Source organism: Thunnus thynnus, chromosome 11 (assembly GCF_963924715.1).
Source record: "Thunnus thynnus chromosome 11, fThuThy2.1, whole genome shotgun sequence".
Lineage (NCBI taxonomy): Eukaryota > Metazoa > Chordata > Actinopteri > Scombriformes > Scombridae > Thunnus > Thunnus thynnus.
The window spans coordinates 6556410-6576984 of record NC_089527.1 but is presented as its reverse complement, the minus strand read 5'-3'; the positions used below and the strand labels follow the sequence as shown (position 1 = coordinate 6576984).

The window sequence follows — 20575 nt, the reverse complement described above, 5'->3', positions numbered from 1 at the left end:
TATTTCTTACAAGTGTGGTGAGCTTTTATTTTGAAAGTTTGATTGACAGGATGAGAATTTTCTGCAGACAAGTCTGTCTTGCTCACACCTGTGTCATCAAAATTATGCAAGTTTTGGGCCCATTCACTTGAATTTCAATGAGTGAATTGAAAACTCTTGATGAGTTTGTGTGTAAAACAAATTATTTTCCTAATTTTCATCAAGTCTATTTTTAGAAAAGGAAAGACTTTTAACCCACATGACCTGGTCAAAGTTTTATTGACATGTGTACTGTCACATGTGTAGAGACAATAAGTAACTGCAGCTGGACACAGAAAAATACTCACATATTTGAATGGAGAGTGTGAGCCAACCCACACCTTTTTGAACATTTACAACTTCCACATAGTTTTAGATACAGACTTCATTTGAACTTTAACTGAGTCACGAGACTTTGACCTACAAATATTGAATTTACATGTTTTTTCTATTTTTTATTGCTTTTGAGATATTAGAGTGTGAGTTTTAAAGTCTGTCTCTCTCTGTCTCTCTCTGAGTGAATGGCGGAGTGAGTGGTGCGGAGAGCTGCAGATTGTGCTTCAGTGTGAGTGAAGTTTCTACCTTTATTTTCTGTTTTATGTTTCTATATTTCTTTATTTTCTTTTTTCATACACTTGCTGACAGGTGTATCTGATTGTTGTTCAGGTGTAGTTTGTGGTAGCGTGGCTACCGGCTCGGTTGGGCAGCATGCCCGTGGTGGAGGGTGGTGCGGAGTTTGAGAAGCTGACACGCCGTCATGCAGTCAAACTTGTGCCGGCAGTGAACTGTTCAGTGGAGGAGGCCACCTTAGCGGTGGGAGAGGTGGTGGGTTGCGGCAGTGTGAAGTCTGCCTCCCGCATGAATGGAGCTATTGTTATCTTCCTTGATAGCACAGCCAAAGTTAGCGATGTGGTCGAAACAGGTGTAGTCATACAAGACACCTTCACTCCTGTTCTCCCGCTGGTTAGTCCAGCTAGAAAGATAACCATCTCTAATGCTCCCCCGTACATTAAAAATGAAATGTTAGCTAAAGAACTGGCACGGTACGGACTAGTCTCCCCGATAAAGATGGTTTCTCTGGGCTGCAGATCCTCGCTGCTCAAACATGTAGTGTGTCACCGTAGGCAGGTTTTCATTGTCCTGAAAGATAAAACTGACGATCTTAATCTGTCCTTTAACTTTAAAGTAGACGGGTTCAACTACATGGTTTTCGCCACGTCAGAGACCATGAAGTGTTTTGGTTGTGGTGTGGAGGGGCATTTAATCCGCTCCTGCCCGGAGAGAATGGGGGAGCAGCAGTGGGCTGCTGCCGGGGACCTGGGCCTCGGTGGGCCTCCTGCAGGCAGTGCCCCCCCTGCATCTTCTGGCGGTGAGGAGCCAGCTGAGAGCAGTGATCAGCGACAGGGAAAGGATGAGCATCAGAGCAGTTCAGAAAACACAACCATTGAAACTGATAACAAAGAGAGTGAAAAAGTAAATGATAACCTGACAGTGTGTGAGGACCTCATTGAAGATGAAGACATGTCTGATGATGATTTGTTAAAACTGTCACAAAAGAGGAAAAGTTCAGAGCCTGTCCAGAGTAGTGCAAAAGCCATCAAAGTCACTAAAGGGACAAAAACTGGAAAATCTTTAGCAGAGTCAGAAAGTGATTTGTCACTGACCCAGGAGGACCAGCAGAGCCGCTACTCTCCTGCTGGTATAAAGAGTTTTCTGCAGGGAACGAAGGGATCCAGGCTGGTGAAAGTAGAGGATCACTTTGCAGACCTGAAGCTGTTTGTAGAGTCAGCGAAGCCTCTGACAAAAAGATCAGGAAACTTAGGAGATGATGTTCTGACAGATCAGGAAATTTATCGTCTGAAGAAACTGCTGCTTAAAGTAAAAGCACAAATCATTGCTGATGATGATGTTTAGACGAAGGTTCTCGTGTTTTTCTCTCTTCCTGTTATGTTTTCCTACTGTTATGTTTCTTTTAAGCTTCTCTCTCTCCATGTGTGAATTCAAAATAGGCACTTTAAACTTGAATGGAGCTAGGGATGATAGTAAAAGAGCTGCGTTCTTTAAGCTGATGGAGCTGAAGAACATAGATGTAATGCTGCTTCAGGAAACACACAGTAGTGCAGATAATGAAAGTCACTGGAGGAGAGGATGTAACGGGGAAGTCATTCTGAGCCATAAGTCCAGCTGTAGTGGAGGAGTGGGGATTGTCTTTTCCAGGAGCTTCTTGCCTTTTTCTTGTGAAGTTGAGGAAATTATTAAAGGCTGTTTATTGAAGGTCAAAGCTCAATTTGAAAATATTACTGTAGTTTTCGTCAATGTTTATGCACCAACCAAAGGGGTGGATAGACTAGCGGTACTAGATGTTTTATGTGACACTATCAGGAACTGCAGTAGTGATGAGTATTTGTTTTTAGGAGGTGATTTTAACTGTACTAAAAATCCAAAGCTGGATAGAAACCACCAAGAGCCTCATCCTGCTTCATCACGCAGGTTCAGACAGTTGACTGAAACTCATGAGTTGTCAGATGTGTGCAGGATGTTTTATAAAAGTCACAGGCAGTACACCTGGAGTCACTCTAAAGACAATGTTTTATCTCTGGGCAGGCTGGACCGTCTGTATTCTTTTAAACATCACATGAACCTTTTTAAAAGTTGTCACATTAACCCAGTGGGCTTCTCTGATCACTGTCTGCTTTTTTTGCTGTGTTTTTATAAAAAATGTGCATTTACAGAGTGCTTACTGGCATTTTAACACTGCCCTGCTTCATGACAAAGCTTTTAGAGCAGCTTTTGAATGTTTTTGGTTTACCCACAGAAAATGTAAGTCTGACTTTGCCTGTGTTCAACAGTGGTGGGATTTTGGGAAATCACAGATTAAACAGCTGTGTCAGCAGTTCACTCGTAATGTCACTAGAGACATAACCAGATCTATGAGGGACCTGGAGACTCAGGTGGTAGAACTGCAGAGTTTAGCAGGTTCTACAGGAGATCGAGGGCTTTTAGATTTCCTCAAGTCTAAAAAGTCGGCTTTGGCCAACCTGCTGGGCATCGCAGCACAGGGAGCTCTGGTCAGGTCACGGTTCTTCGACATCACGCAGATGGACGCCCCCTCTCACTTCTTCTTTGGTCTGGAGAGGAAAAATGGACAGAGAAAGATTGTTCACTCTCTGCGATCCAGCAGCGGCTCTGCAATCTCAGATTCTTCTGAGATTAGGAAATTTGCAGTCAGTTTTTATAAAGATCTGTATAAGAGTGAACTAACAGACAATCCAGATGTGTGCAGCAGCTTCTTCACTGGTCTTCCTCAGGTGGATGCTGCAGCCAATGCAAAGCTGGAGGCTCCGGTATCCATTAATGAACTGTGTACTGCTCTGATGAGCTTACAGAGTGGAAGAGCTCCAGGTATAGACGGCCTTCCTGTTGACTTCTATAAATCCTTATGGTCCGTGTTGGGTGAAGACCTGTTGGAGGTTGTCACAAGCAGCCTGGAGAGAGGGCGGCTGCCTCTGAGCTGCAGGAGGGCGGTCATCACTTTGCTGCCCAAGAAGGGAGACCTGCAGGAGCTGAAGAACTGGAGACCTGTTTCTCTGCTCTGCACGGACTACAAGATACTGTCCAAGGTCTTGGCCAGCAGACTCAGAGAGGTGATGGCTTCTGTCATCCACACTGATCAGACATACTGTGTGCCCGGCAAGCTGATAAGTGACAATGTCACTTTAATTCGGGATGTTTTGGAGGTCTCCAGCTCATTGGCTGTAGGCACTGGTCTGATTTCAATAGACCAGGAAAAGGCTTTTGTCCTGGTCAACACACAGAGAGATATTGATGTGTTAGTGAACACTGTTAATCTGTTTGGTTGCATATCCTCTGCTAAAGTAAACTGGGGGAAGAGTGAGGCTGTCATGGTGGGGGATCAGCTGGTGGATCAACTCAGGTTACCTGGAGGTCTGGTCTGGAAAAAAGGAGGGCTAAAATACCTGGGAGTTTTTCTGGGCAATGAAATGTTCTTACAGAAAAACTGGGACAATGTCTTAGAAAAGGTCAAAGGTCGGCTCATGAAATGGAAATGGCTTCTACCTAAAATGTCCTACAGAGGTTGTGTTCTTGTGATTAATAATCTGGTCTCTTCTGCTCTGTGGCACCGGTTGGCCTGCGTTGATCCTCCAGCTTCTCTTTTATCACAGATCCAAAGGGTTTTGGTTGATTTTTTTTGGGACAGGTTGCACTGGGTACCTCAGAGTGTGCTGTTTCTTCCTAAGGAGGAGGGTGGACAAGGTCTGGTCCATCTGGCCAACAGGGGCGCTGCCTTCTGCCTTCAGTTCATTCAGAGACTGCTCACTGGGCCCACAGACCTGGTGTGGAGGACTTTATCCTGCTGCATCCTGCAGCGGCTTGGTGGTCTGGGACTGGGTTTGTCTCTGTTTCTAATGGACTCCAAGAGGTTGGACGCTTCGTCCCTGCCGGCCTTTTATAGAGGTGTCTTCTCAGTGTGGACTTTGCTGAGGAAGCAGAGGCAGGAGTGGGATGACTCTCTGTACTGGCTCCTACAGGAACCTGTACTGTTTGGAGGACTTTTGGATTGTCCCAGCTGGGGTGGACCTACTCTATCCAGACTCCTTCACACTGCAGGAGTTTCTACTCTGGGGCAGGTGGTGGAGCTGGCGGGACCTCAGTTGGATGATCCTGTTGGACTGGCTGCTCGGCTGGGAGTGAGATCTACACGAGTCGTAAACCAACTACTGAAACATTGGAAACAGAAGCTGACAGGACATCAATGCCTTCTGTTAACTGACTTTTGTGATGGCGCGCTGCTGCCAAACTGTCCTATCCCACCATTGGACTGTTTCCAGATTTCAAAAACTGTTCTGGTCCTTTACTTGAGCCTGTCGACCCTGTGGGAGCTTCTTTGGAGGACGCCTCAGGAAAGACTCTGTATAAGTTGATGGTTAAAACCTTGAACCAGAACAAACGGAATGGACGCAGTGACACCCCGTGGAGGACTTATCTGGACTTAGACCCTGACGTCAAACCAGCATGGAGGTCTTTGTATAAACCTCCTTTAACAAAGAAACATGCAGACCTGCAGTGGAGGATCCCACATGGCATTGTAGCAGTGAACTTTTTTATCTCTGTTATTAATGCTGCTGTGGAGGAGAAATGCCCCTTCTGCAGCCAAAGAGAGACGGTGTTTCACTGTTTCTCAGAGTGCTCTCATCTGACGGCTCTGTTTGTGTTGTTGGAAACCATTTTTATCAGATATGGAGAAATTTTTATGAAGCAGGTTTTTATTTGTGGTTTTAAATACACTCGCCAACAGAAGAACAAGTGTCAGACATTGAACTTTGTTTTGGGACAGGCAAAGATGACGGTGTATGTGAGCCGCAGGAAGAAGGTGGAGGAAGAGCTGAATGTTTTGTCAGAATGGTGAAGTCCAGACTTCTAGTAGAGTTTAGTTTTTACAGAGCTGCTCATGACCTGGAGAGTTTCCAGCTGATTTGGGGTTATGGGGGGGGGGGGGGGTGCTCTGCTCTGTAATAGATGGACAGTTGAGTTTTGGACATGTGCTGATGTAACTTTGATACCTGATATGTAATTATATTATGTATGTGTTAATGTAGTGTATTACGTTTTTTTACAGTGTACATAGTGGTTAATAAATGTTGAGTTTAAAAATCAAAAATCTCTCTCTCTCTGTCTCTGTCTCTGTGTGTGTGTGTGTGTGTGTGAGAGAGAGGGAAAAAAGCCCAGTGGCTCCTCCTTCCTTTTGCCATCTATGGCATGCGGAGTCTCTCTCAGAGAGGGAGAGACTCTGCATGACCTGGATTGAATCATAGATGGCAAAAGGAAGGAAAAACCACTGGGCTTTTTTTCCGGCAGGAGAGGCGAACGCGCCTCGTGGAGCAGCAGCCATCAGCGTGTGTAGTATTTCTGGTAAGTGTCATCTCTTTTCTTGCACTTGCATAATGAACTTGAATGAATAGGGATTAATACGTGACAGCACTGAGGGAAACAGCTGAGATGTTTTGGGCCGGGCAGCACGTGGCAACATTCATTTAGTAGTGTAAACACCACATTAAAGGACGGCCTACTCAACCGACATTCTGACAATATAACATAACTATAATAAAGTATTTATCACAGATCACCAAAAGATCTTTTATCTTTGTTTTCCAGTACAGACATGTCTTCTTCAAGCCTCATGATTTTACTTCTGTGTGATAAGTTCACTGAATCATTTGAAAGCACAGCATAAAAGAGAAGTAGTAGTTTTACCACTACTTAACTTACCAAATGATGAGTCAAAACAGTGATCATTTGTATACAGGCAGAGGTCAGTGTAATGACTTGATTTCGACAAAACAAAAAACCTAAGCCACAGTGAGGGGCTGTTACCGGGACATGTAATTGACGCATCGTCATACGGCGGCCCCATGTAGGCTACTAAATCAAACATCCTCGGACTTGCGCTTCAGATGTGTTTATTTATCAACACGCACCAATAAAGCATTTGCTATGCATACACTTATATTTATAACTTCCATGAAAACAACAAAAAGGCTTAAAGATTAGCCTCTAAACGGCGGTCAAAAAACTGTGTGCTTCTTCCCGTAAGCAGCACATCTGAGGAGTAATTGCCTCTTCCTCTAAATATACATTTCTGTATGCTGTTGTTCAATACGCCACCTACTGTTGCAACCAGGGAGTAACCTTAACACAGTTTTAGATACAAACGGCTCTAACAGTCAGTATCACAGAGACACAGACTTAACACAAGAAGGTCATCCACAACAAGAATTCCTTCAATCCATTTAATTGTTTTTTCTTTAAATTTAGCATTTTTCAGACTCTCTGCCCCCACTTGCAAAATGAACTTGAATTAATTGGGAATAATAGGTGACAGCACTGAAAGAAACAGCTGAAATGAAGTATCTTAAATTCTTCACCCAAAAAAATATTCATGCTTTGAAATAAGTATGACCTTGGCTCTCTCTCTACTCTATAATAGTACCCTATTGTAAAGTGTTACTACATTTAAATTCACTTACATGAGAGAATTGATCTGATAATTAAAGCGAATTGAATTGTGAGTTACAGCCAATCAGATGGCAAACAAGGGAGGAGCGCTGGGCTGATGCAAACAGTTTCACACTCAAGCTTTTTTTTTTTTTTTTCTGACACCCAGAAAGTGAACTTGCCAAAAAGAGGAATGGCTGCTCTTATGTGTGAAGTATTTCTGGTAAGTTTCATCTCATTTCTTAACAATTGCACTTGCATAATGAAGTTGAATTATACATTTAAAAATTTCAGGTTTTGAAATAAATATGATCTTGTCTCTCTCTGCATATTACATATCGAAAAACATTTAGTTTCACTGATAGTAAAACTTAATGACTATATGAAGTAATGAAACTGGTAATGTGTTTTTGTCACAATATGATTTATCTTTGTTTTCCAGTACAGACATGTCTTCTTCAAGCCTCATGATTTTACTTCTGTGTGGTAAGTTCACTGAATCATTTGACAACACAGTATAAAAGGGAAATAGTAGTTTTACAAGTAGCAACAAAAACACGTCTGAAATGACGCTCAATGAGACTCATTACTAATACAAACACTGGATAAAGCAGTTTCATATTAAAAATCACTGTTTCTTTAACCCTGTTCAGTGGACAAAAGACATCTGGGTGGGCTGTGAGCCGAGCTGCTGCTAACGTTTGCTCAGCTTGTTTCTCTGACAATTTAAGATCTAGACATTCAGCAGGTTTTTACTGGGGGCCAAATAATCCACAGAGGTCTCATCCTCTCCAAAACGAATATATACAGGAATCAAACTTGTATAAACCCTGAAAAAGCAATTTCATGTTAAAAAAGGCTGTTCGGTGGACAGAGGACGTCTGAGAGGAGCTCTTTATGAGCCGAGCTGCAGCTAACATTTGCTCAGCTTGTTTCTCTGATGGCTTAAAATCCAGACTGAAATCCTTCATCCGATTAAAAGAAATACTTAAAAATGATTGAAAAAGTTTATTGTAAAAATGTGGCTTAAAACTGAATAAAAGTCAGCTTATGACTTATGTTTCTGGCAGACAACCACAATGCCAATGTATTATCTTCCATGTGTATACTCTTTGGTAGACGCTATTGTGGCAACCACAACACCAACGCATGCACACAAGATCATTATCTTCTGCATGTATCCTTTTTGGTAGAGGAGGTATGACGCCATTGACATGCGACCAAATGAAACAGACCATTACCTTGATTAAAATTACTGATTATTTCTCTGGGTTTGAAAATTGTTGAAAACATTTCAGATGATGTAAGTACACAACTCAACAAAACATATATAACATAGGTCTAGTCATTTTTAGACATTTTAATGCAGAATAGTTACATATTATAGCTTTAAATGGAAGAACCGAAGGGATCACGCTGGAGATTTTCTATATTTTTCTTATTGTCAACAAATCTCATTCGCAGAGTCAAATCAACAATGAACTCATCCTACTTAAAAGTGTTGTGTGTGTATCCAAAGCCGGATATATTATATTCTTCTGTGCGGTAGAGCTCCGTTGTTGTCCAAAAACTATTATTCCAAACATGTCAGTGAGTCACAGTGTTGGACTAGGTGACATTCACCCTGAAGATTATGGTCACATTAGTTTGTCTAGAAACGTCTCAAAAGAATAACAGAGATGTGAAGTGGGAGGGGTCGCTGGTTCCAGAAGTGTTTTTATTCTGTATTCCCATTTTGACATTTTCTTTAAACGACATCATCAATATAGCTAAATATAGAAACACAGAATTCTCCCGGATAATGTAACGATCCTGTATGTTTATGTTATAACCACTAGCTTCAATTATTTCAACTTTGTTTCTGAGAAGTCATGTTTTTGTCCATGATTTTGGCATGGTAGACAACTAAGAGTACTACAATACCCATGAGCCTCGGCAGCTGTTGCTTTGGAGAAGAAGCCGTGGACATGAATCAGAGCAATAAATATAATAAAAATAATGAATTAAAAATGCTTCGTTGCTGAAGTTGTAAATATTAGCCATAGTTGCTGAATGAACTCAAAAGTGACCCAGAAATTAACAGTAAACTGATTCACTCTTTTTACCAAAGAATCAGATATTTTCTAACTCAGTTGTTCATCTAGTGTACTGATGATTTAACTGGACTGGAAGAGTTTCATGCTGATCCAAGCCGTAGAAGTGCTCACGTAACAGTCTCTATGGGAAAAATGAATAGCAGGGGGAACCCGAAATAGCTCCTCCCACTTTGCAACTCTATAACAGCGATCATGTTTCTAGTCTCCAGAGAGCAGTTCAGTGTAAGGCAGACACCACTGAGCATGTTCAGAAACATGGCTCCATTTACAGAGATTTGCTAGCTTGCTGTGCTACATATTACAACCTCTTGACTTTACACTGAAGCTCTTTGAGAAATTAAAGTGTCTGGGTCTGATTGATATGACGAGTATGAATATATGTCTGACACAAAGAAATGACGAGATGTGATGGATTCATAGAAGTACATTTGTATTCAGAAGAGGAAATACAACAGAGACGTTCTGAGAGCAGAGACTGAAGGCAACAGCGACACTAACGTTAGCTTGGTTTTAATTGTAAGCACTGATGTAACTTTGAGCTTAAAACTTCGATTCTTTGCTCAACAGCAGTACACAGGATCCAAAGGAAAAAAGTGGAATTTCTGTTGCTTAATGATCATGTGGTCCAGATATTTCCACAACCAGTTAGTTAGTCTTTATAACCAGTAAAGTTATAAAGACATGTAGAAGTATTAGTTGTTTACACTACAAACTGTACATGCTCAGTGGCGTCTTCCTTACACAGAACTACTCTCTGGGACTGAAAACATGATCGCTGTTATTAGTCTTAGGAGCCGTTTCTAAACGTTGTCTAGTGAAAACAATGTTTCTTCACATTTATTGATTTTACATTTTTCAGATAAACATGATGGTCAAAGGATAGATTCACAACTTTTCAAGTCTGCCTTAAAACAACAGTCAGGTGCCCAAAAACATTGAAACACTAATATGATGCATCAGTAGTTTAGTTTGCCGAATTAAGTGGATAGATGGTTTTACTGGCAGCAGGATGGGTCTGACAGACTTTTCAAGTCTGCCTTAAAACAACAGTCAGGTGCCCCAAAACATTGAAACACTAATATGATGCATCAGTAGTTTAGTTTGCCGAATTAAGTGGATATCTTCCATCCACCCCGACCTCCTCTCTCCAAATTAACACAGAAAGCATCAAATCTAAAAAAATTTTAAGGGGCTACATGCCTGCAGAAGTTTAGCAGGACACCTTTGCTGTACAATATGACATCTGAAGAAAGGATTCACTGTTTTGATGAGTCAGGATGACATCATTTCTCTACTAATAACTCTTACTGAACTCAATCTTTTCTTTTCTAGCACCCATCATGGGTCAGATACCTGTCCCTCTCAGTGCCACTGTCAGAGGGTCCGTCCTGATTCCTTGTTCACTACCAGTGAATTCAACAAGCAACATATGGTTTTACTGGCAGCAGGATGGGTCTGACAGACTTTTCAAGTCTGCCTTAAAACACAACAGTCAGGTGCCCAAAAACATTGAAACACTAATATGATGCATCAGTAGTTTAGTTTGCCGAATTAAGTGGATATCTTCCATCCACCCCGACCTCCTCTCTCTGCGGCCAATAGGAAATATAAATGTAACCTTTTGTGTGCGAACATAATCCGGGCAGCAATTATGTTCGCCAATGCAATGGTATTGGGAAAACAAGTATATAAACGTAATCTCTAGGAGACATGGTTTCTATGTGGGGAGTTACTGTATTCTGAAGCTCCGAGTAACTGTCAGATTCAGTGCAGTAAAGTCATATTGTTTTCACACTGTGGCTGTAAGTTGTTCATTCATATCTAGCCCTCCGAATTGCACCCTACACTGTGTACATGGAACCAAGTGTCCTATCCAGAGGGAGGGGGGTGAGGTTGTTTATCTGGCAGTAAGATACTCAGTGATAAAGAGAACGATTTTTTCTTTCCAAATTAACACAGAAAGCATCAAATCTAAAAAAAATTTAAGGGGCTACATGCCTGCAGAAGTTTAGCAGGACACCTTTGCTGTACAATATGACATCTGAAGAAAGGATTCACTGTTTTGATGAGTCAGGATGACATCATTTCTCTACTAATAACTCTTACTAAACTCAATCTTTTCTTTTCTAGCACCCATCATGGGTCAAATACCTGTCCCTCTCAGTGCCACTGTCGGAGGGTCCGTCCTGATTCCTTGTTCACTACCAGTGAATTCAACAAGCATCAGATGGTTTTACTGGCAGCAGGATGGGTCTGACAGACTTTTCAAGTCTGCCTTAAAACACAATAGTCAGGTGCCCAAAAACATTGAAACGCTAATATGATGCATCAGTAGTTTAGTTTGCCGAATTAAGTGGATATCTTCCATCCACCCCGACCTCCTCTCTCTGCGGCCAATAGGAAATATAAATGTAACCTTTTGTGTGCGAACATAATCCGGGCAGCAATTATGTTCGCCAATGCAATGGTATTGGGAAAACAAGTATATAAACGTAATCTCTAGGAGACATGGTTTCTATGTGGGGAGTTACTGTATTCTGAAGCTCCGAGTAACTGTCAGATTCAGTGCAGTAAAGTCATATTGTTTTCACACTTTGGCTGTAAGTTGTTCATTCATATCTAGCCCTCCGAATTGCACCCTACACTGTGTACATGGAACCAAGTGTCCTATCCAGAGGGAGGGGGGTGAGGTTGTTTATCTGGCAGTAAGATACTCAGTGATAAAGAGAACGATTTTTTCTTTCCAAATTAACACAGAAAGCATCAAATCTAAAAAAAATTTAAGGGGCTACATGCCTGCAGAAGTTTAGCAGGACACCTTTGCTGTACAATATGACATCTGAAGAAAGGATTCACTGTTTTGATGAGTCAGGATGACATCATTTCTCTACTAACAACTATTACTTTATCTCGATGTTTTCTTTTCTAGCACCCATCATGGATCAGATACCTGTCCCTCTCAGTGCCACCGTAGGAGGGTCCGTCCTGATTCCCTGTTCACTACCAGTGAATTCAACAAGCATCAGATGGTTTTACTGGGCAGAGGATGGGTCTGACAAACTTTTGTTCCACTGGCACAAAAGTGTGCAAACAGCACCAGTAGCTGATGAATACAAGAACAGGCGTCAAGGCTTCAACACTGAGTTTAGTTTTGGAAATATTTCTATTAGACTTAACAATGTTAGTGTTGGAGATGACCAGAAAACATTCTGGGCCAGTGTTGGTTTTGATTCTACAAAACTGCTTAGACGTCAGTGCATGTCCTCTTTGCAGGTCTCAGGTATGGAATAGTAGTTTCTTGCTTTCAAACCAAAATCTATACACATCAAAATACTATAAATATCTCTAGTGTGTAAACCATCATGTTTTCTGACACACCCACAGCTACCTACCAAGATCTTAACCTGACCATTAACAACACATTAAACAGTGCAATCTGTATGGCACATGGAGGATACCCTGAACCTGAAGTGAAATGGACTGGTCAAAATAAATCCAGCAGTGAACAACTGAAACTGAAGGATGCTCAGACGTCCCATCAGCAGCATCCAACCAAGAAAACCTTCTCTGTCACAAGCACCGTCAGTGTCAAAGAGCTGAAGTCTGTAACCTGCCTCGTGTATAACCCTCGCTCCAACCAGAGCATTGAGAAAACTGCAGTGATTGATGCTCCTGGTGAGTGATACAGATACAGGTAGATAAAGATAATAAGATGCTTCCCTGATGGTATTGCATTATGGATAAGAATCTAAAGTTCCTAAAACTTTTGCACAGTACTGTAATTCTAGTAAACACAATTCACCATTAATAAACTATAATGAAACTTACTTTAAATAACCTATAAGCAGTTTCAGTTGTTTGATTTCTGTATTACATAAGTAACTGAAGATTTGGGAAGCTTGTGGAATATTTAGTTTGGTAATACATAGCAAGCAATTAGTACAACCATCTATCCATCTATCTATCTATCTATCTATCTATCTATCTATCTATCACAGACACCACCCATTAATTAACATCAACAAGATGTATATGAGTCAGATTTAGCCAAAACCAAATTTTCAGCTGCAGTCCCTGGACAGGTTGATGTTAAACATTAAAAGAAACAAAGAAGACAAACAAAAAGCAGATATTGACGTGTTCAAAGATGCGTTTATATTATTGCAACATGTTAAAATAATTTGTTACTCTGTTATGTCTCCTAATTTACAGGTGAGGAGCTGCTGAGGGATCATCTTACAATAGGTGTATTTATTGGAGTCATTGCTGCCATATTATTTCTATTTCTTGTGTATTTTGTCTACAGAAAATGTGAGTAACTTCAATTTATTCTCTATTGTGATTGTTATTCGCTATCTTTTTGTTGCTGGATATAAAGAAATCATCAACTTGTGAAAAAGCATGAACTCAAATACCACACAGACACCTTGTGTACAAAACAGTTTATGTGCAGATGTACCCACCTTCTGATTCTATCCACAAGAATATCCTATATTCATACTGTCAGTGGTATTGAGCAAAAACATACAACAGTTCGATATAACAAAACAATCAAAGCTCAGTGGTCCACTAAATAGCTTCCTCTGAGCTTTCAACCACATCTCACATCAGCTAACTGAGTTTGCGGTCAGGTGACCTCCAGTGACTGGTCATACATGTCAATCTTCGGTCATGTGACTCTATCTCCTAGAAATGACGTTTCTACACTACTAAACTTTTTCCAGTAATGCTGCCATGCTGAACATAATCTCTGCCTGGATTATGTTCACAGAACATCTGAAGATTGAAGTTACATTTAAATACTTCACAACAGTTGTAAAGGTTCACATCCTGACTGCTGAGTGTGCTTCAGTTTAGGCAACAAAAGCACTTTGTTTAAGATTAAGGAAAGATCTTAGTGTTGGTTAAATGTTAAAGGGGGCATATTCTGCTTTTTGTGATTTGCTGACATTTATATTCTGTTATGATGTTGGATGTTAAAAATGGTCAAAGTTCCAAAACTTGAGGTGAACATATGTAAAAATGCTCCCTGTGAGACAAAACCCAGGTTTCAGCTGCCCTGGACGCTTCGTTTGCAAAGTTTTTTTAACTTTCCAGGTGAGATGATGTCAGCTTGTTGAGCATGTCCATAAACGGCAGTCCGTTCTGTAATCTTTGTTGTTGAGGTCGTTGGTGTTGTTGAAAGTCATATTCTGGATCAGATTCAGGCTCGAATATGATGTTGATGTTGTCTGTTTCTGTTATCATGTGACTGAAGTTCCACTCTTAGGACAGATGGTGAGATGCAGTTAAAAGCTCTAAATAGTCAGTGGACCTTTTGAGCTGAGATTATTTGTTACACATACTGTTCCTAAAGGTCAAGAATGAACTTTAATGCCCAAATTTAACAGGTCTGCTTACAATGTTTAGAATGTGTTTATTACTACTGTAGCTCTAAGAACGTACCATCATGTTGAAGGCTTGACCACAAAAGGAAATTTAATGTCATCACCTCTCTGCTGTTGGTGTCACACCCCCAACACTGCAGTCATAACCAGAATCAGATTTACAGCTCTTATCAGAAACTATCTCATCCCTGTAAATGACATTATTCATAAAAGTATCAAAGTGGCTTAAAAATAAATTAAAACAGAAGTTAAATATGTATCGTATATGGTAGTGTACAAAGAATGGACTAAATCCATACTGCACAAAAAAAAACATGTCTCATTGATCTCATGATATCATCTAGAGAGGTGTAAAACATCAATAGACCCACAGCTATTTTGTTGTGCCCTCATGACTGAAACATTTACCTTTAATTCCAGGTCAAGAATCACAAGAGGGGCCTCAGCAAGCAGTAAACCAAGAAGACTCAGCAGCCAGTGGAGTTCTAGCTGGCAAAAATTCTCCTGATGCTCCTTCCAACTCATCAGAAGGTGATGTTTCTGAGGACTTTTTACTAGACAATCTAGCCGTGTGAGGCGGGATCCTGCTTCAGGCAGTGCTTCCAATGAGGACACCACTGCTGCTGCTGTTACTGCTGATACAGAAGAGAAAACAAAGCTATTAAGCGACAGCAAAGAAGATTCAGATGAAACAAAATCCACAGAAAGTGACAAAGACAAATGAATCAGATCTGGGATCAGAGCTGGTGCAGGCAGGAAGGCAACAGAAGTTAAAGGGTTATGGCAGGAAACTGCTAACACCTACAGTATGTGCAAAGATTTTCCTTCATACATCAGAGTGGAGAGAAGTTTAAACAGAGGTGTGTTGTACTTGTGTCCCACTCTATGTCCCTAATTACAAAAAGAGTGAAACACATGAACTATCCCTCCCTGCTTAATAGACGGGTTTATGAGGAATGTCACGAGTGTTAAAGGGGGCATATTCTGCTTTTTGTGATTTTCTAACATTCATGTACTGTTATGATGTTGGATGTTAAAAATGGTCAAAGTTCCAAAACTTGAGGTGAACATATGTAAAAATGCTCCCTGTGAGACAAAGCCCAGGTTTCAGCTGCCCTGGACGCTTCGTTTGCAAAGTTTTTTTTTAACTTTCCAGGTGAGATGATGTCAGCTAGTTGAGCATGTCCATAAACGGCCGTCCGTTCTGTAATCTTTGTTGTTGAGGTCGTTGGTGTTGTTGAAAGTCATATTCTGGATCAGATTCAGGCTCGAATATGATGTTGATGTTATCTGTTTCTGTTATCATGTGACTGAAGTTCCACTCTTAGGACAGATGGTGAGATGCAGTTAAAAGCTCTAAATAGTCAGTGGACCTTTTGAGCTGAGATTATTTGTTACACATATTGTTCCTAAAGGTCAAGAATGAACTTTAATGCTCAAATTTAACAGGTCTGCTTACAATGTTTAGAATGTGTTTATTACTACTGTAGCTCTAAGAACATACCATCATGTTGAAGGCTTGACCTCAAAAGGAAATTTAATGTCATCACCTCTCTGCTGCTAGTGTCACACCCCCCACATGGGTAGAATATATATACCCATATACCAAACCTCTGGTTTTGTAATTGTGATGAATACTACTAAATAGACAGCATGACCCATACACTATAAATAAAACACAGAAAGCATTCTCACACTCTGCTCTCCCCAGACAGTGATTTAAGAATTTACACTGGGCCATTTCACCTTGTAAATGTACCTTTACTTGCTTCTCTGATCACAAATCTAATTGCCACCTTGGTTGTCCTTGCCAAGGTTGGCCCTGCTGAAATATAGAGTTTTTCAGGGTGTATATTAATTATTTACAGATACTACAGTAGTCACTTGTGTACCTGGCTCACCTGGCCAGGCTGTAAGATTTCAGTTGCTCTGGGTGAGCCATAACTCACAACATCTCCATTTGGAGTCTGGCCACTATCACTATTTTGTAAAGGTGGGTGTGGGGATACTTGTGAGGACTGCCTCTCACTCTGGGCAACTCAGGAAAAGTAGAGAGTCCAGCCTCTCTTCAGGAGTTTGGTTCCAGAGCTGGTGCTGTGTGTAGAGGAGAGCCCAACTATATCCCCTTCTAGTTCCCACTAGAAGGAGCATGTGGCTCCTCCTAGTGGTCAGTTTAATAAGCCAAGTATGCAGCATACAAAGACTGTGTCTTGGTGTTTGCTCACATAAATGCAACATAGAAAAATAAAAACAGAACAAAAGTAAAGTAATATAAATAATGAAATAAAGTATTAAAATTTAATTAAAAATTTAATCTGTTATCTATTATCTACTATTATTTAAATAGAATAATAATTGAGAAATGGGATATAAAACTTGACTGTACAAAGGAAATGTGAGAGAAAAAATGTGACATACAATAAATAAATGATGTAACAGTGGAGGCTGAATGCAATGCACAATGTAAAGTCCAGTTTGATGACATATATGACAGTGACATGTTATGCATTAGAGTGACTGGTGGGCGTTGTGCAGCTGATGTTATGCTATTATAGTTTTTCCTGTTGCCACATTGGTACGAGTGTGAAGAGATCACAGGCAGGTTCAGAGGAATAAGGAGGAGGACAGTAGAGAGGAGAGGAGGAAGTGAAAGATTGTTGTCTAAACACGTACAGCAAGACACCTGACCTTATACACATTTAAATACAGTTAAAAAGAGAAAAATATGATAAAATTGAATAAAACAGCAGAATAAAAGTTACAGTGCAGCATGAGATATGAATCAGAAACTCCAAGTTTGAGTTAATAAAAGTCAGCAGCAAACAGAAAAGTGTCACGAATATGGACAATATAATTATCTCGTCAAGGTTTGTCTGTCACTCAGTATTTTTACTTTCATTTTAAAGTTTCTATCTGTGTGACGACATATTGTAAAAATGCCTGAATAGAGTTAAACATGTTCTTACAAGCTTGAGTGAGACATGTGATAAACTGCAGGCTTGATGCAAAGTAGTGACGTCTCTGTGGGCAACAGGTAACACAACAAGATGATCTTTGTTTGTTTGTGAAGAGCCCTGGTCTTCATGAGAGAGGGTGTATAAGTGTCCTGGAGGCTTATTTTGCTCCCAACACAACAACCAACCTGCAAATTCTCTCACATCACTATTTGTCTTTGACCTTTATTTGATTCTGGTGGAGATACAGTAGGCATGATAAACACTGGTCCAGTAGGATTGTGTGCCAACTTTCGAAAAACACATCAGTCTGAACGTGGTGCAGGCAGCCGCTGGGTCTTTATTTTGGTTTTCCTGTTCACTTGTAACACTCTCTTTTGCATTTTGCTTGAGGCACTAGATTTTGATCATATCTACACATGCTGAATGGACACATTATCCCAGCTGATGCTTTTGATAAGGTAATATTCACTCTGTGTGTGTGTGTGTGTGTGTGTGTGTGTGTGTGTGTGAGAGAGAGAGAGAGAGAGAGAGAGAGAGAGAGAGAGAGAGAGAGAGAGAGTTTGCATCCTGCTTGCCATTAAGAACCTCTAAATGTGATGATGTTGTGAGCTTAATCCCTAAATGATCCCTGCTGGAAAAATGGAAAATATATGGTTGTACAAAAAAAGAGGATCATGTTACTGAATCTAAATATTCATCAATTCTTTGATGACAAGTTATGTCTGTATGGTTGTGACAGTTGGTTCAAATATTTTACATGTGGGGATTTTACACATGCTCTCTAGAGGAGCAGTGTAATCCATTTAGGCAAACAAGCCTAACTCACATTTCAATTCTGTGTGAAAACAAAGCAAAATGTATTGTGTTTTTAGACAATTGTGTCAAAACAACTGACAAAACCTGGAAGTGCTGGAAAAATGTTATGAATGTAAAAGCAATGTTGCCAGACAGCGATAATTCATATCACATGGTATGATCTTCCTGTCTTGCCGCTGCTCCCTTTGTACATTTAGCTGAGGGAGTAAAAGTACATAAGTATTATGAGCTTGATGTAGTTAAAGTATTGCAGTAAAAGTACATAAGTATTATGAGCTTGATGTAGTTAAAGTATTGCAGTAAAAGTAGTGGTTTGGTCCCTCTGACTGATATATTATTATATATGACATCATTAGATTATTAATAGTGAAGCATCAGTGTTAGAGCAGCATGTTACTGTTGTAGCTGCTGGAGGTGGAGCTAGTTTACACTACTTTATATACAGTTAGCTAGTTTAGTCCAGTGGTTCCCAACCTAGGGGTCGGGCCCCTCCAAAGGGTCAGCAGATAAATCTGAGGGGTCGTGAGATGATTAATGGGAGAGGAAAGAAGAAAAAACAAAGTTCTGATACACAAATCTGTTTTCAGTTTTTGGACTTTTTCTCTAATCTTTGATTTTTGCTGAAATATTGGATCATTTGAACATTTATTGAAATGAAAGCATGTGAGAAGTTTAGAGGGAAAAATCACTACAGTGGAGCTGTTACCAACTCATAGACATGTGAAATGTGACCCCGACTACACACTGCTTTTTGTAAGACGTCAAAAGACAAAAAGGTCGGAAACCACTGGTTTCATCTTTAACAATGTGTTGTATTTTAAAAGCTTGTTATATTATCCATTGTGTCAAATCTTCATCTGAAAAGTAACTAAAGCTGTCAAATAAATGTAGTGGAGTAGAAAGTACAATATTTCCCTTTGAAATGTAGAAAGTAGCATCACATGGAAATACTCAAGTAGAAGTACTTCAAACTGTACTTAAGTACAGTACTTGAGTAAATGTATTAAGTTACTTTCCTCCATTGAAAATGACATGAGAAAAGTCACACAAAAAACATGTTACTGAATCTTAATATTCATTACTTCTTTGATGACAATGCAAGATTACAGAGATTTATGAGAGTTATGTTTGTATGGTTGTGACAGTTGGTTCAAATATTTTACATGTGGGTATTTTACACATGCTTTCTAGAAGAGCAGTTTAACCCATTTAGACAAACAAGCCTAACTCAGTGAACTGACATTTGAATTCTGTGTGACAACCTACAAGTGATTGGGAAAAATGTTATGAATGTAAAATCAGTGTTGCCAGACAGCGATAATTCATATCACATAGTATGATCTTCCTGTCTTGCCGCTGCTCCCTTTGTACATTTAGCTGAGGGAGACTTATCAGTCTCAACTGAGACAACTCTCTCTAGTCTGCTGCAGCACCTTCGGCCTTTATTTACCTTCAGAGTGAGTTTACTGGCTGTATCCCAGACTGGATCTTGCTGCCTGCTATACCTCATGTCACTGAGACAATAAAATTGACCTTGACCTCGTGATACCTTGTCAACAAACACAAACTGAGAGAACAGATCAGTGTTTTGTGACAGTCACTATGAGAGAGCCAGAGGCAGCCGGCTACCTGGAGCAGCAGATGTGCATGTATGTATGAATGACGGACAAAATCTTAGAGGATACATGACATCTCCTGTATCATCACTTTCAGCTCCTGCCTTCCACATACCATACATCAGTTAATGAACGGACATGACGATATTGCTTTGAATCTCATGTACCTGGCGCTTCTTAAATTGGTCGTGAGTTAATTTAAATTATTTCTATTCATTTAAGCAGTTCAGAGTGTAAAATGTATTTTACTAACATATGATTTGTATGATGTGATGTATCTGATGTTGACTGTCATGCAAGCTGAAGACAAAAACAACAAAGATGGACAATAAAGATGTTTTGAATATGATTTTTGTACTGTAACTATTAATATCAGTTTACAGGACTGTCATGACTCAGAATGGCTGATATAGCAGTGTTCAACTTTTTCTGCATGTTGTAATAACTCACATTTTTACACATTGTGCAACAAAATTCTGATAAATCAAATTAATTCATTATATCGCCCAGATCTAGTACCCTATTGTAAAGTGTTACGTTTTAAATTCACATTACATAATATTATTGATCTGATAATGCAAGCACTTATTCAGAGTAAATTGCATTTGTGTGTGTGTGTGTATGTGTGTGTGTATGCGCGTGCGCCTTTGCGTGACCTGAATTGTGAGTTA

At 40.1% G+C, this 20575-nt stretch overlaps 1 protein-coding gene across 2 annotated transcripts; it reads left to right on the top strand.

The window, feature by feature from the left end:
- The first annotated feature begins 5867 nt into the window (after positions 1 to 5867).
- LOC137192345 (CD276 antigen homolog) lies at positions 5868 to 20253 on the top strand. Of its 2 annotated transcripts, none has more exons than XM_067602937.1 (7): positions 5868 to 5949; positions 7202 to 7255; positions 7480 to 7518; positions 12058 to 12408; positions 12513 to 12803; positions 13341 to 13439; positions 14936 to 20253. In XM_067602937.1, exons 3-7 carry the CDS (start codon positions 7482 to 7484, stop codon positions 15088 to 15090), a joined length of 933 nt encoding a protein of 310 aa, XP_067459038.1. In that variant the 5' UTR covers positions 5868 to 5949; positions 7202 to 7255; positions 7480 to 7481; the 3' UTR covers positions 15091 to 20253. The 2 variants fall into 2 exon arrangements, with proteins under 2 accessions (XP_067459038.1, XP_067459036.1); XM_067602935.1 differs by having other exon boundaries at positions 7475 to 7518.
- Positions 20254 to 20575: the final 322 nt, after the last annotated feature.

Excerpts from the sequence above, each read along its gene's own strand:
- LOC137192345 (XM_067602937.1), top strand. The coding sequence starts at position 7,482 with ATGTCTTCTTCAAGCCTCATGATTTTACTTCTGTGTG. Across the intron at positions 12,804-13,340 it reads TGCAGTGATTGATGCTCCTG|GTGAGGAGCTGCTGAGGGAT; the intron begins GTGAGTGATACA and ends CCTAATTTACAG. Across the intron at positions 13,440-14,935 it reads GTATTTTGTCTACAGAAAAT|GTCAAGAATCACAAGAGGGG; the intron begins GTGAGTAACTTC and ends CTTTAATTCCAG.